The sequence below is a fragment of the Strix aluco genome, chromosome 2, assembly GCF_031877795.1.
Source record: "Strix aluco isolate bStrAlu1 chromosome 2, bStrAlu1.hap1, whole genome shotgun sequence".
Lineage (NCBI taxonomy): Eukaryota > Metazoa > Chordata > Aves > Strigiformes > Strigidae > Strix > Strix aluco.
This window is the reverse complement of record NC_133932.1, coordinates 35434490-35450213: the sequence shown is the minus strand read 5'-3', so window position 1 is coordinate 35450213 and position 15724 is coordinate 35434490. Positions and strand designations below refer to the sequence as shown.

Here is a 15724-nt window from a genome sequence, read left to right as displayed (position 1 = left end):
GCGCGGCTCTCGCCCGGACTCCGGGCAGGAGCCAGCGGCGGCAGCTGGGGCATGCGATGGGCTGGGCAGGCTCCCTCCCGCTGCTGCCTCCCTCCTCGGACCATTCATAACTCTGGTCCTCAGGGGCGGCTCTGCTCAAGGGAAGAAGAAAAAATAAGAAAAGAAAAAGAAAAGTTGAAAAAAAAGAAAAAGCCAGACCCGAGGAGTTTGCCTGTCCTGGGGACCAGATGCCGGCGTAGCCCGGTGCAGGCGGATACAGGCGTCCCGAAACTGAAGGAGCCCCGGGCTTCCCCAGAATCTGTCCAAGGCGGCGGCGGGTCCCTCCTGCGGGGCTGCCACCGACGGGGGGGACAGGACAGACACCCTCCCTCCGCCGCGGAGCCGCCGCAGCGAACGCCCGGCCGCACCGGCCGGCCCCTCTCGGGATGTGCCGCGCTTCCCCCCGCCAGGCTCTTCGGGAAAAAAACACACTTTTCTTTTTTTTTTTTTGGCTGCTTTTTTTTTTCTGATGTTTTGTTTTGTTTTGTTTTAATATATATAATAGTAAATGTGGGGGCCTACCCTGGGCGGACCCTGCGGCCGCTCGGACGTCTCCTGTTCCCAGAGCCCCGCAGAAAGCGGCACTCTCTCCCTTCCCCGGCCTGCTTCCCGGCGTCTGGCAAAATTCACCCCCGCCTTGCTCACGCTCTTTTTTGACTTGGGTCTGTCGCTGACTTCTTGAACGCACTGGTTTTCTAGCTACTGATGTAGCTACGTTTCCGAGCAGGGAAAGGAACAGGTAATTATTCTCGTTATCCTTTTCTCCGAGGCGGGAGCGCAGAGACGTGCAGCTCCCTAGGAGCCCCGGGGTTAGATTTAGCATCGGGATTTGTAAAGTTCGGGCTTTCTTTTGCGGTCGCTGCTAAACACCGACCGCCTCAGCAAAACTTTTTTGAAGGCGACCAGACCCGAGTCTTTCCGCTGTTTTTTGGGGGGAGGAGAAATGAGGGAGAAGGGAATCAGTTCAGCTCCCAGAGCTTTGGGAAATCCTGCTGAGGAGGCGGCTTTAGGGAAAAGTTTTATGATGTCTGGAGAGTTTCACGCATCTATGAGTCTGGGGAAAGGGAGGAACTAATCGGCAGGGTCAGTTCCTAAATCCGCACATTTAGATTTAATTATTACACTGTCACCCACGCACTAGGCAACTGCTGCTAATTACTCGGGAAGCTCCTCTCCTGGAAGGCAGAGTCACGGTGCGGAACAGCCGTGAAAACCCGCTCCGCCCCGCCGGGAAGGGAGATTATGCGAAGTCCCCAGACGCGGCCGGTGTTTCTCCTGGGGGTCCCCCGCGGGCGGAGGTCACCGCGGCGGCTCCCCGCCGTGCCACGCGTGACCGTGCGCGGGGCGCGCTCCCAGCCCCGGTCATCTCCCGGCGGGGAACGGAGGGGGCAGGCGGGGGGAGGGACGGACACACGGACACGGGACATGAAGCGGCTCTTAAGTGAGAACTGCCCGCGGGAAACAACCCCCGGGGGCTGGTTTCGAGAGGTCCCCGCCGCCGCGCTCTGTCCTCGCCCCCCGCCCGCGGGCGGCGCAGCGCAGTTTTGGCTGGCAAACCCGCTCCCGGCTTCTGCAAACAGGGGAAAGGGTCAGGCTCTCCAAACAGGCGAAAGCAACCGTTTGTAACCCTGAGATAGTTTAACCTAGGAATACGCAAGGGGAAAAAAAGAACCAAAACCCCAACCGAAAAAAAACCCCACAACAGGAGAGCGTTTCCTTATGAGCCCCTGAAATGGTGGGGCTGGGAGGCACCTGCTTGCCGGGGCGCTCGGTGCTCCTCGTCCTCCCCCCCCCCCCCCAAACCCGCTCCTGCCGTGGACCGCTGAGAAATGAGTCCTGAAATTGTTTTATATGTGACAAACTATCTTATTGGTTTTATACGAAATATTGAATATTCGCAAAGGCGTTTTTAGAGGTCGTAATTTTTAGGATCATTCGGAACAGGAATTAGAAAATTTAGTTCCGATCATCCCTGTGCTGCCCATATCTGATCTGCATCTGACAAAAACGCGCTGAGTTTTATCAAGTATTTGCTAACAGCCATTGCATCAATAAAAAGAGAGAGACAGACAGTTTTCTCTTCACGTTTCCTTAGAAAAATTCACTCGTGATGTTTGATCTTTAGGATCGGGGTATTATTTCAAACCAAAATGATAATTTCCATCCTTTTTTTTTTTTTTTTTCTAAAATAAAGAATGATTCTGAGAAATTTAGAAAAGAATACATAATAACTCTAATAAGGTGTCATATAGATTCGTTGTGCAAACGCTGTTAAGAAAGAATCTAAATCTTAATTTAAAAGGCAAATTTTGTTTGATTGATGCAGCAGAAGTAGGTAGTTTAGATACCCAGCAGTGCTGCAACTCTGATACTCTTGTCTCTTCTCTGGAAATACATATTTTTAAGAGCTAAAGAGATACTAGATAACTCTGGTCAGCAAGTCTCAAATTATCTGTTTAGTCTTTTTTCTAATGTAAATGTTTGTATTTCTGTTTCTATTGCCCATGACTTTTAACTCCAGTTTCTTTTCTGGGCTGTGTAATTTTTATACTTCTTCGTAACATTTTATTCACCTGCCTTATTGCTGAGGATGCCTTCAGTGTAATTTGAAAATGTAATTTGAAAAATATTTGTCCTGTAAGAGGCAACTGACCCTGGATTCACGAAGGTTTTTCATCCCTTAAAATGCTGGCATATATTTCCTTAAACGAACATGCAAACATTTACATTGCAGGGAGGTGAGGGTAATGCCCTGATTTTCCCCTTTCCCTTTCTTGTGCCTTTAATACAGGTACATGCATTAATGTTTTATGGTAACTTTTTAAGAACTGGGTGAGCATGTTGGGTCCGCAGTTGCTGATCTTGTGAGCCAGCGTGCCTCACACAGCCCTGTGCAAGGAGAAGGCTTCTTAGCTTAAACATTTCAAGCAGGGATTAATTTATCCCAAGACCAGGGAAATTTGAAAAGCGCAACGCTGAGCGTAGCACAGGCCACAGAAATGCATTACTGCGCACAGAGGAGAACAAAAAACCAAAAGTCAGGGCTGCAGAGAAATGGCAAAGAGGAAGTTGAAATAGATACGTAAAGAGGGAATTTTGACACAGTGATTTTAACTTTGCATGTGGAAGTGAAAATAAGGGTTATCGGTGACAAATGGGAGAGCACTGAAGGGAGAAACACAGGCTCCTGTAGAAGGAAAGGCTGTGAAATACCTGAGACTGGAGACCTCTTTCATATTATGGGAGGTAGCTATGGCTGGGGAATAAGCGTTAGAGACAGATCAAGTAAAGGAGCTGCTGATCCTGTTTGGAAGGAACAAGTGTGATTAGAAACTAATAGAAATAAGACTGCATGGACATAAGCTAGAAAATGCTAAGAGGAAGGAAAAATATCGAGCTGCAACTCAGAGGACACGATGCAGGACTACTTCCTCTTAGAATGTGTAAAAGAGGAAATAAAAACCAGCTAGCTTTTTTTCCTTCTTTTTTCTTTTTTTTTTTTTTTTGGTAGTAGTCCTGAGGTCGCTACTGCAATCTTAACTGGGGGAGAAGCAACGGGATCTAAAAAAAGCATGATAGGGGACCTAATTCAAGCTTTTACTTTTGCCAGAGTAAATCAAGAGACACACCAGACATCCATTCGATCGTAGCAGGGCAAAATTGTTTTGAGAATTCAGTCCTGCTCAAGAAGACAAGATAAAATTAAATTTTTCATCATTTACCCAGTGTGAACATTGTAGATACAAGTCAGAAAATTTAAGGTTAGAAATCTATATATCTGTTGGCACATTGCATCAAAAATGCAGCGAATCCTGTGTTCCTAAATATTTGTTTGATAGATGCTGGTACCAAGGAGCTACAGCGCAAACATTTCGGACCAGGTGAAAGCCTTTGAGCAACTGCAGATTTCATTAGTTCAGATCACGATTTCCATCCATCAGGTTGTGGGTGAGGTCTTAAGTCAGTGATTTGCTTTCATGCTTCTAAAGGAAAAAAAGAAATTGTTCAGTAAGTTGTGATTAAACATTCGATCGAGGCCTGCTTTTCCATGGACTTACTCTGAATTTATGCTGGGGCAGCTCTGTTCAGAGCGGTGGGAGGAAAGGACAGGGAACTAGTGCAGCTGTAGGGACTCTGAGCCTCTGCATCCATGAGAAGATTGGCTTGGTTTTGTTTTCTCTTGAATTTTACGTTTCCATCATTGTGCTGACTCTGCTGTAGCTTAAAAGTAATGCTACTGATGTAAATTGGACCAGAATCAGTTCCTGTTACTTGAATTTAATTATTGACAATTACAGAAATATATTTTTGAAAGCTTATTTCATGTATTTTTCATGTCAGAGTACACATTATGCTGTGTATTTCAGAGGTGCATTGGTGTAAAAACTTTTCTGTATCTTTGCAAACTAGGAATGGAAACGATTCCTGTTTTCCGCAAACAGCTTCTTAGTCCACACAGGTGTTTGCTGTTGCTGCTTTTATCTATTTTATCATGTTGCTTGTTGATCTTCTGCGCCCCAAATGAAATGCTGTATAGGGAAGCTGAGGCTTCTGCTCCTTGATTTCGTAGGTGGTGGCCTTGGGAGATGTGCCCGATGGGACGCTGGTAACGGTGATGGCTGGAAACGATGAAAACTACTCTGCAGAACTCAGAAATGCCACAGCCGCCATGAAAAACCAAGTAGCAAGGTTCAATGACCTCCGATTCGTGGGTAGAAGTGGAAGAGGTATGTGTTTGTTCTCAATTACACTTTAGTCACGTTCACCAGTTATGTCAGATTCTGGTTACGTGGAGGGAATTTGAAGACGGCGAGTTTTCTGCAGCAGGGAAAACTGCAAGATCTGGTGTAGGCCAATTCCAAAGGCACAGAATTAGCTATATGTTTTTCCTTGTTTTATCCTAGCCCGTCGTCTGTGTTACTTCTGCTGTTAAACAGTTAAGTCTCATTTGAAAAGAAAAAATCACATAGACAGCAAGTCACATTTTGATTCTGGAATCCACCCTGTCAAATTTAGAACAGCACAGTATTACCCATGTTTAAGTTTAAATAGCATATTTTCAATTTAAAATGAGAATTTTCAGATTGTGTAAAGACTCATGATTGTCCTGGGGCTCTCAGGCACTCTCCGCAAAAGCAGGTGTCTGTAACAGAGAGAGTCAACCTAAAATTACAAGTAATTCCTGCATAGATCTAAAAACTTTGCAGGTTCGTCACGACCTGATGAAGGCACAGGGCACTTTTTCTGACATTTCTTTCTCTGAAATAGATGTAGAACAATATGCAGTAGTCCTGTTATTTAATGTGCTCCTGTGAAGTATAGGATAGACCAGAACAGAACAGATGAGCTTGCTGTATCTCTATGATAACCAGTAATTACTGGTATGTAAATAAAAAGGCCTCATGAGTGTAAATAACAAATGAATTGAAGTTGACTTAGGCTAGCATATATAAAAATGTTGTTAGGAAACTGAAAATAGTACTTGATACGTGCAGCTCATGTCATCTGTGAGTGGGCAGGTGTACAAAGCTTGATCCAAAAGCCCATAAAATCAACAGAAGGACCCTTCCCAACTTCCCTCTTTGGCTCCGGTCCATAATCTGAAGCCCCATAAATTCCAAGCAGTCATGTTTACCTTCCTATTACAAGATTATTTTAAGCGCTCCTCTTGCATTACTGCCCTTGTTACTGTAAGTGGAGTCCCTTTGCATGGGTTGGAGGGGTTCCGTCAAACCCGCAGAAGAGAAGCCAGTGAGCTGTTGCTCAGAAAAAGCTCATAAAAAAGATCAGCCTCTCTCTTTTAAGGTTAAGAATGAAAAACTGTCGCATCTTCCATGTGACTTCATATGATATTTACTTACATATTTTTCTTCCGTTTCATTCATATCTTTAAGTAAAATCAGAATGTAACATTACGGTGTTCCAAACACAGCGGTGTTATTTAGGGACAATTCAGTGCTGTACCACTCACAAATCAAAAAGACAGTGTCTACTGCACTTAAGTAGGCTTCTGTATACTGCTTTTTCAAGCGATTTGTGCGATGGTGTCTCTCTGAACCAGATTGAGTACTCAGGGCTCGCTGACCCCTCCTCATCATTTTCCACTCCCTCTCTCCCCATGTGAGCATCCGAGCCATCTCCTGATGTGTGGTGCATGCATGGCTCTTACGAACACGGAGTTATGAGCATGCTTCAGGAGAGTTACAAAGGTGACCCACTTGTGCTCACTCGGTCTCAGAATGTTTTATTCCAAATGGGACATGGCTTCAGATCGAGGAAGTTATTCTGATTATACACAACATCCTTTATTTTGCTTTGAAGTGAAATGCATCTGTAGATATTCTTCCAATACAAATAAAGTCAGCAATTGTGGAAGAGGATGGCCCTGTTGAAACATAGGTACAAGCAGTAAATACAGTTTAAGAATAAAATACCAATCCAGTCCCTCTGTATCCTCAGCTCAAAATGCTGTGGGATACAGAGGGAGATGTCTTTTAAATCATGCTGTTTGGGCTGTCTTCAAAATGCACTTGGTGGAAAACACCCGCAGCTGAGAACGTAGCTTCGTAATGCTAGCAAAGAATAATAATAGGGTAATGCAGAGAAAATTATATCCATTTACTGAAAACATGAGAGATGCTGTAATGTCTAAAAGTATCAGTCATTAAACATGTTCATTTGTTATATTAAAGGTACCACCTTTTCAGTAAATGGAATTTGCATTATGATTCAGAGATGACTGTTTAGAAGATTCAAATGAATAGTTGGCAAAGTGGCAGAGAAGCTAATAAAAACAAACCTGTAGTTCAGTTCCTGGCCATGGTAATGAAGCTAGAAATCATAACAGTGAACTGTGTGAGTTTCAAGGTCAAAATCCAGTGGCTGAGAGAGAACAGTCTCTATTCATACAGAAAAGCTTGGCAGGGCACGTCGCTGAGCCCCTTACCCTGCTCTAAGGGGTTGCTAGTAGCCGGTCACTCGCACACAGACATAAACCTTGTATGTTGTATGATATTCAGGTGCTCAGGATCCTTTAAGCGATGGGGTGATTTGGGAACGCTGCATGCTATTAGTCAGTCTTCGAGGTTAAATCTCATCACCTCCATTGGCTGCCCATCTTTGGAACGAGTGACTAATATATGCTTTTGTTTACTCCTTGAACTGGGGATTGTTTTCCAAAGGTGGGGATTGTTTGCGTTTGGTACGGGATTTCTGAGGTGCTGTTCTGTTGAATTTGTATAAAGCCTAAAGCATAAGGTAGCTGCTTCAAAGGGCATTGCTTCCTTTGATACTTCACTAGAGGAAAATTAACCGAAACTTTGTTTGCTGTGTAATATTTGAGTTTGAATAAGTTCAGTTGCCACCAGTGATAATGCAATGCCAGGAGTTTTATGTGAACAGTGATTGAAAGTTCACGTCGGTTACGGTCAGAGTGGACGCTCTTTGTGTACCTCGGGTGATTTAAAATCACTGCTGGAGAATAAGGGACGGCTTCGACCGGTGACAGTTCCCTGTGCGTCGGTTATCGCCCAGGTGGAACCATCCCCATTAAAACCTTTGCTGAACCGATAGCAAGCCACCGCTCTCTCCCTTCTGAGAGAGCCTGAAATTGTCATTCTTGACATTTTTAATAAACAGTTTACATTTTCTTCCATGGGCTTTAAATGAAAACTAGCAAGACAGTCTGACGGCTGTTTCAAACGCAAGACTATTGTCCACATTTTCATCTCGGTAAATAAGCGTCTCTGCACTGACTGTGAGAGAGTTACAGCGATTCCCCCCGTTCGGGGGTCTGATCCTGCCTGTCAGTCACAGCAAACGCACCAACCAAATATCGACTGAAGCTTAAAGAACCGAACTGTGTTTCAGCATTCGTTTCACATCTAACAGCAAGCAGTTGCCCTGTGTTACTCTGCTTGTGCCTGTCGTTCGGAATTTTAAAAAAAAGCACTTGATTTTCTTGACACCCGGAATGGGAGCTGAGAATATTGCAGGTCGCCCAAAACATTGAGATGTTGTATAAAAGCAATTTGGCTCGCTTTCCCAAACAAAACAGATTTACATTGGAATTGGCTGGGCTCCAGAGTTACTATTCCTCACCCTAGTTTGAGAATGCTACTGGGAAAACCTGCCCGTCTGGCTTGTAAGCCCAAGTAAGTAATTTCTGAAAGAAAAATGTAGTTTAAAACTTCAGCCAATCTCAGCCCCCCTGCCTGATTATCTGGTTTAAAAAAAAAAAATTAATCTTTATTTTTCTCCCTCCGTTCATAAACACTTCAAAATACTACTACTGCAAAGTACCCTGTTTTCTTAATGTATAATGAACTGGTTTAGGTTCCTATGATGAAATAAATCTGATGCAAAAAGCCTGACACCATAGAAGTTCATTGGATAAAATTAAAAATAAATAGTTATTTTGGAGAGGGAAAGCTTCGTGGCTCAGTAAGCATTACATATTTTCCTCATGGAATCATTAATCCCAGTAACTATCTTCTTTGTAGAACGTAACATTAAAAAAACCCAACAAATAAACATGTTTTCCAGATGAAAATAATTATTAATAGGTTATCATAATAGTAGCTAATGGGGAAGTGTCTTGGCTTGCTGCAGAAGATGTCAATCTAAAGCTGAGAGCTGGAGCTTCATGATAGCTTTCCAGCAAGGCCTTTTTAAAAACCGTGTCTTGGAAAGGACTGAAAATTAAGCCTACGTATATGTATTTCCTACTAGCTGCCGGGATTAGAGTCATGAATAAGTTTTGCGATAGTTTTCGATTTCCACAGAGGCAAAGAAGAACTCCTTTTTCACGGGTGTAGCTGCTAGGAGAACACTAGATAAATATATTACCAAGCATAATCAGAAGTTTCTGCCATCAGGACTCTTCCTTCTGGATATAATTTTGGGGAAGAAAAATCCGTTTAAGCTGGAATCTCAAAAATACTTAAAACCCAGAAATTACTGGCCTGGATTCTGAGTCCAATTATTTTTATTAGTCTTCTGAAGTCAGATTTTTGCTCCTTCTGTGCAGCTTCAGCTTGTGGTTGCATTATTTGAGCACTTTGTTAAAATTTGTTTTATTTTTTACTTAAACACATTCAAAATTATAAAAGTATGTGCAAAACAGAGGAGGATGCTATTCAACAGGATCATAAAATCAGTATTGAGCAGCCCGCTGGGTCCTGGTCCAAGCCATTGGAATGCTTCAGGGGACGCGGTATCAGATACTGGAGTAACAATGAGCTGCACTTGCCAGACGGGACGAAAATAGAAGAAATCCAACAGCAATCAAAACTGAAAAAAACAGTCAATTGATAGAGTTTAAAAACAACCGCTTATTTATACTTCGGATTGATAAGTATGCGGCGCTAGCAGGATGCTATGGCCGGTGGGAGGGTGGTTTGGCCGCAGAGAAATGAGCAGCTCCTCTGAGCTATCCCGCAGCCCCACCGTCACGCCGGGTGGGCGCGGGCACAGCTGGTATGGCCCTGGGGGTGGGAAAGCCGGGCATCTGCAATGCCGCTCGCCTGGGGCCGCCGCTGACCCCCTGCCGCCCACGGGCAGAGGCCAAATGAAGGGGTCGCACTGCTGGTCCTCGCCCCGGGTGTGGGTTAGAGTGTCAGTGTTTATCACAGGGCTCTTCTCGCTCCAGCCTGGTCTGAACGGTGAATTCTTCTCTAAAAGACAGAGGCCAGAAGAGGTAATTTTATTTTTAAGTGACTTAGGGTTGCTTAGTTGTGTCCTTAATTTTAATCGAGATTTCTGTGTAAACTGAGTAGCTGTGAAAGGATTCGGCGTGCAGGCTCCCTGCACTGGTGCACAGGAGCCAATGCCTATTTCAAGCCTGGGTCGGCATTAGATTGATCAGCAATCTCAGCCCTTTCAAGACAACGGCTGCCTCGGCCGGCGCTGGCCTTTGGCAGGGACGTAGTGGCAGGAGGAGGGGAGGGGAGAAGACTTTCTCATTTTGCCAGTGCTGCCCGAGTCGTCTTCGGCACACACTCACTACGTGCAGCCGGGTTTGCATGAATTGCTGATTGTGTAAGAAAATATATGTATGATGCAGCTCCGCGCGGGGGTTTAACTCGAAAAACATCATGTGGTCTGTGAGGCTGAGCATGACTGCGGCTGGCTTTGCCAGCTCCCAGACATTCTCTGCTGGGTTACTTAAAATTTCGTCTGGGCGAAAAAACTCTCGATCAGAAAGCGTCAACAGGAGAAAAATAATGGCAGAGCGATGTGGAGAACTTCCTGTCTCCGGGAGCATTACTGCTGTAAACAGTGGCCATGCCAAGTGCTGAACCACTGCCCTCAGTCCAATAACAATAAATCTATTTTTTGGTTCTGCAGAGCTCTGCTTGTACATTTTTGAAACTCGGGCTAACAATGAGGATGAGGCAGACGCTATCCTCTGAGCATTTTCTCATTTTTTTTGCCGTGATAAAAGGAGTTGGGCATACCAGCATACTGCTTAGGGAAAACAGAGTACCCCTCTAGATGAAAAGGTTACATAGTTTCAAGAGATCTGTTTGCCCTTCAGCTTTTTTTTTTTTTCCTTTGTTTTTATTTTGCTTTTTATTTTAGTGTGCCCTCCTTCAGAGGCTGCTTGAGTTCCGGTAAAAAAATACTTCTTTTTTTGTGTACCTATGTAGCTATATATGTATGTACCTGTATTAAAGCTCAAATAACAGCTGCTATTTTGTCATCAAAATCATTCTGAGAGATGAATTAGGCTTCAGGGCTGGCTAGTGAACTTCAACTGACTATCCTATGGCGTGCAGTCCTTGTCAGCTTACTCAGGATTAGCAGAAGTGAGGATGCTGCAAATCAGTGGCTTACAATTGCTGTCAAGAGAGTCTTTTCCAGCAGTCATGTGCATAAACCCTCATCAGTCTGAATCAGTTCCCTTCTAAAAACCCTTTAGCAGCAGTAAAAAAGATGTTTTTTCTATTACCTTAATGCTGTGTGACTCTCCACATCTTTTTCTCCCATCCTACTTCTCCCCTGTTTTTCCCATCATATTATTTCAACACAGTTTTCTCCAAACCAACCTTATTGCCTTCATCTCCATCCTGTGTCAATCTCTGTCTCTTGTCCTCTTTCCTCTACTGATGCTATTCCTGCCCCTCCCCTTTGAGAGCTGCTGCCCCTCAGCACAGGCTGGGATTCCTGTGTGAGCCTTTATCACAGGAGCAGGTTTTGGCCTCAAAGTGTGCTGCTATAAACTGTCCTAAATCCCTTCTGCCCTTTCCTACCCTTCCCTCGGAGGACAGGGAGCTACCTGCTGTGTGGTGCGGGGAGAGAGCGGGCAGTGTCTGGGGGAGAGGGAGGAGATTGTGAAGACTGAGGCGAGGAGGAGGGAAGCAGCTGCTTTGAAGGCTTAATGCCATAAGAGCTCTTCAACAGGGCGGTGCTTGGAGCAGTGTGTATGCACATCAGTTCCCTGAAGTTTAGGGAGGAACTGAAGGAAATGCTTTGGCAAGGCCACAAAGTTTCCACAGGCTAGACTTTATGCACCACAACTCTAACAAAGCCGCGTCCATATCTGAGGCCATGGAGGTTGCTCTACATTTGAAAGTTGTCTCTGGTGGAACTTGGCAGGTTCCAAGTTCATAATGGCAGTGTTATCTCCCCCATCACTGACTGCATGGATATCCATCGAGTGACCCCAGACCTCTTCCAAGCTCTGAAATCAATGCGCATTGCATTAGTGTAATGACGGTATGGAGGAGTCCTTCCTCTAAGAAAATGAACTCAAAGTAAACAGTCTCAGTGCACACTCCCATGCTCAGCTAGCTACAGGAGAAGTGACTTGTCAGGTTGTCTTTTCGTGTTCACCTGCTCTAGGCCACTGCAGGCGGAAGTCCCTTGCTTGCTAAAATGGTCCTGATAATCATAAAAGTGCTCCTTGCCTTTCATATTCAGAGCAGAATGTTGTTCTTCCAGTGAACCCACACCTACGTTGTTCCCTGTACCTGGTGCCGCTGCCTGCAGCCATGCCAAGAGGTCATCATCTTCGTCGCTCTGTAGGGCAAGGAGCATGTTTGTTCCCAGTTCGTGCACCATGCCAGAGCACCAAGGTATGCCAGCATCTGGCTGGACAATAGCCAGATGTGAGCTGGTCCCAAATGAAAGCCAGTGCTGGAAAAAGGGAGAAGGACAAAATACAGGTCTCAAAGGGCTTTTTCTAGGTTCACAGAACAATGTGCCATGAAATGGAGGTGCTTCAGAACAGGATCTGCCAAAAACCACAACACCCATTACACCGAGGTTTTCCCGGTCTGACAATTAGGCAAAGGATGAGAACAGGGCTTCGAGAGGTGAAGAAATCATGGGGTCAAACACAAGAGCAGTCCTTGGAGAAGAGTCGAATGAGATCTCCCCTCACCCCAGACGCTGCAGCCACCATCCCCAAGAGCCATGCGTGCACCACCCCTCTGCCCAAAGGACCTCTTCTCCCAGAGGACCTCCGTCCGCTGGGGCCACCAGTGTCAAGGACTCTGCCACCCCACCACAGCCATCTGGCCGTGGTGCCCTTTGGGGATGTGCGAAGTGTATGTCTGAGGCACGTCCTACAAAGCAGGGACCTTCCTGCTTAAAGCAGGAGCAGGGGCCACTGTGAGAGACTGTCAGTGGGTGAGCCCTGATCAGCAGCTCCCGACCAAACCTCCCTGAGGAGAAGGGGCAGAGGAGGGCTCAGGCTGCGAGTCAGGGCCAACCGACCACGCTGAGATGCTCCTTCCCGGAGACTGAGCTTGCGGCCTCAAGGGCATGGGGCTGTTTGGCAGGGGAAGGCCCCTCAGATATCCACCGCGGCTGCTGCTAGGCATCACCTGGATGGGGGGGTGGGAGGGCTGAGGGGTGTAATTTTGGACTTAAGCATTTAAATCAAACCTGAATCCCACTTCAGGCAGCTAAATCCTCTTGTGAATCTGGGCCTTAACCTTTTCATGTCTCTCTCATCGCCTATAAAGTGAGGGTGATAATTTCTACCTCAAAAAGCTTGTTAATGGTTTGAAATTATAGCTGGGTAAAGGACTATTATTAGGCTTAAGGATTCCAAGGCATTTTCTGTGAGAAGGTGGTAGCTTTGTATTTAAGTCATTTCGTTTTGAACTGTCCTTTCCATCTGGTGTTCTGTTGCTGTTTTTCCCTTTCTCTGAACCATTCAGCAGTGACACAGCAGCCTGCTGAATGATCATTTCTTCATTCCATCTAGAGCTGGATGTGCTTTGTGGAGGCTAAGTCATTTCTGAACATTTATTCACAAACAGCCCAAGCTCTGGTATAGAGAAACACTTCATTTAAAACCAAAATGATATTGCACTGAAAAAAAAAATCAGAATTCCCAGATATGTAGTAGGTCACAACTTGAGAGCAGAGGTTCAGGTTTTGGGGTAGCCCACTCATAGGAGCATCAGAGGTTTTCATTGAAGTCATCTTTGGGGAAAAAGTAATTCCGCCCTCTCTCAAAATCTGTATTCAAACATTAGCGACGTGTACATTTGTATAAATTGCATATATACATTTCAAGTCTTACAAATATTTTAACAATAAGCATTGCATTTTAAAACTCAAACTGTAATCTCCTTGTGCTGCCACTCTGCTGCAGAGGCCAGGCACCCCATAGCATCTCATTCTTCCTGTGCTGTAATTATTGTCTCCACCCAAGTTCATAAGAATTTTATAGTGGTTACTGCAGCAACTCCACTTATAGTTAGAAGCTGCTTGGCTTTTCCATTAAAAGGTCTTCCCCCCCCCCATCCCAGCCTTTTAATGCTTTAATCCATTTTGCAAACTTAATCTGCAGGCTTTCAGTTTAAGGCGGCATCCCACCCCAAAAATTCAGTTAAAACAGGTCACTTGGGTTGTCTTTCAGAACCAAATGGAAAAACACTTTTTTTTATATTGTCTGACGTTGTAACTCTGGTGTACGCACTCACACACACATACATGTATGCCACCTCCATCACAAAGCCTAAAAGCTGGTATTTACATAGGACTTAGACCTAAGGATGCTAAAGTACAGATAATCTTCCTGCCAAATAAATTCCTACCACATCTTGAAATAGTCAGAAGAGACTGAAATTGGACAACATCACAATATAGGGGGATTCCTGGCAGTTTTGTGTGTTTGTGAATTGTGATGTTGGCATACAAAAGTGACTGATGTCTACATTATCTACTGTGTGTCACCCTAAACTCACTATTGTGGGACAACCTGTCTTCAGAGACCTCATTCTTGCCACCTCAGTCCTGAATCTCTTGACCCTATGCCTCTTCTCCTCAGATAGTTCATTTGTGTCCTTTCCCATAAACTCAGTTATTCTCCTACCTGTCTTCTGCAGCAGCTCCCTTCCTGATAAATGGCCATGACCATTTAGTACCCACACCTGGTATCTCCTGCTACACAACTGCCACAGGTTTTTTTGCTCTGAACAGAATAAACTGTGTTTTTGTGGCATCTCTGCTAAAGCACATTCACAGGAAAAATAACATGAAGGTTAGCAGAAGTAGTAACCTGAGGAAGGAACCTGAAGGAATGCAGTTGAGACTGATGCCTTGCGTCTAACATTTTAGACATGAACATTTCAAATGAATGCATTTCAAGTCCAAGTTTCTTAAGCAAAGAAGGGCCATCAGGTGCCTCGCAGCCAAACTGCGAAGCAGCAGCGGCAGCGGCGGCTGCACTTTCACACACATTGTCAGGCTGTCAGGGAAGGGATTAGCACAGAGGCCCCTGCAAGGCTGGAGGAGGTGGTGGACGGTATCATCATGACAACACATGAGACTGGGAAGTGAAACCGCTCATCAGTGCAGAAGTGAAACTGGCTGTGCACAAACTCTTGTCAAATTAAAATGTAAATATCTGGCCGAAAAAAGAGAGAAAAATTGTGGTCGTTTTAGTGAGCTGAGTCCCACTCTTGCAATGCTTGAGAATGTGAGCGATCCCTGTTTGTGCAAGGGCGAATCACTCTTCTGAGGGCTTCAGATCAGATACTAAAGGTGTTAGTTGCTACAGTAATGGATAAAAAGCAGCATTCAAGTGAATATGTGATTTTTGAATTGATGGTGACACATTTCTGGGATGCTGGCATTTTTTATTTATTCCAGCAGGAAGATGTTCTCCTTTTTTTTTTTTTTTTTTTTCTGAGGAAAGGGATTTGAATGTAGCACAGCAAAGTGAGGGAAAAGTGACTTTAGGTAGGACCTGCTACCTGCATGAGCATTCTCCGGTGCAAAGGGAACCATGTACTGTGTGGGGCGGGTCTTGTAGCATGGCTGGTACACCTGATGGCAAGGGGCATGCACAAAACATTACTGTGCATCACCAGTATGTGTCTGCTGCAACAGCTGCTGAGAGCCTGAGTCAGCTTTATTTCAACAGCTGTAAGTTACGCCGAGGATAGAACCAGCTTCTGCATCTGTTTGCTTAGATATTTCATGTCTGCAGCTTGCAGACTTAGGGTTATGTTTCTGAGTTATGAAATAAGAAGATTGTCAGAGACAACTTCCAGAAGACTGTGAGGGACTATCCTTAACCCCCAGATAATGGGCTTAAGATAAAATTCAATTTGTTGACAGCTTCTCTATTAATGTTTCTTGATTTCAGTTATGTAATTTTGGTTGCTTAATATAGTTTCTGTGTTGCCTTAGGTTAAATGTACATATGCTTCACCAAAATAAC

General features: G+C 44.8%; 1 protein-coding gene across 4 annotated transcripts in view; it reads left to right on the top strand.

Moving 5' to 3' along the window:
* The window catches only part of RUNX1 (RUNX family transcription factor 1), a 175665-nt gene that overhangs the window by 99831 nt on the left and 60110 nt on the right, over positions 1–15724 (top strand). For all 4 annotated transcript variants that reach the window (XM_074814315.1, XM_074814314.1, XM_074814317.1 and 1 more), the window contains exon 4: positions 4610–4766. In XM_074814315.1, coding sequence (XP_074670416.1) covers positions 4610–4766 — 157 coding nt within the window. The remainder of the gene's footprint in view (positions 1–4609; positions 4767–15724) is intronic.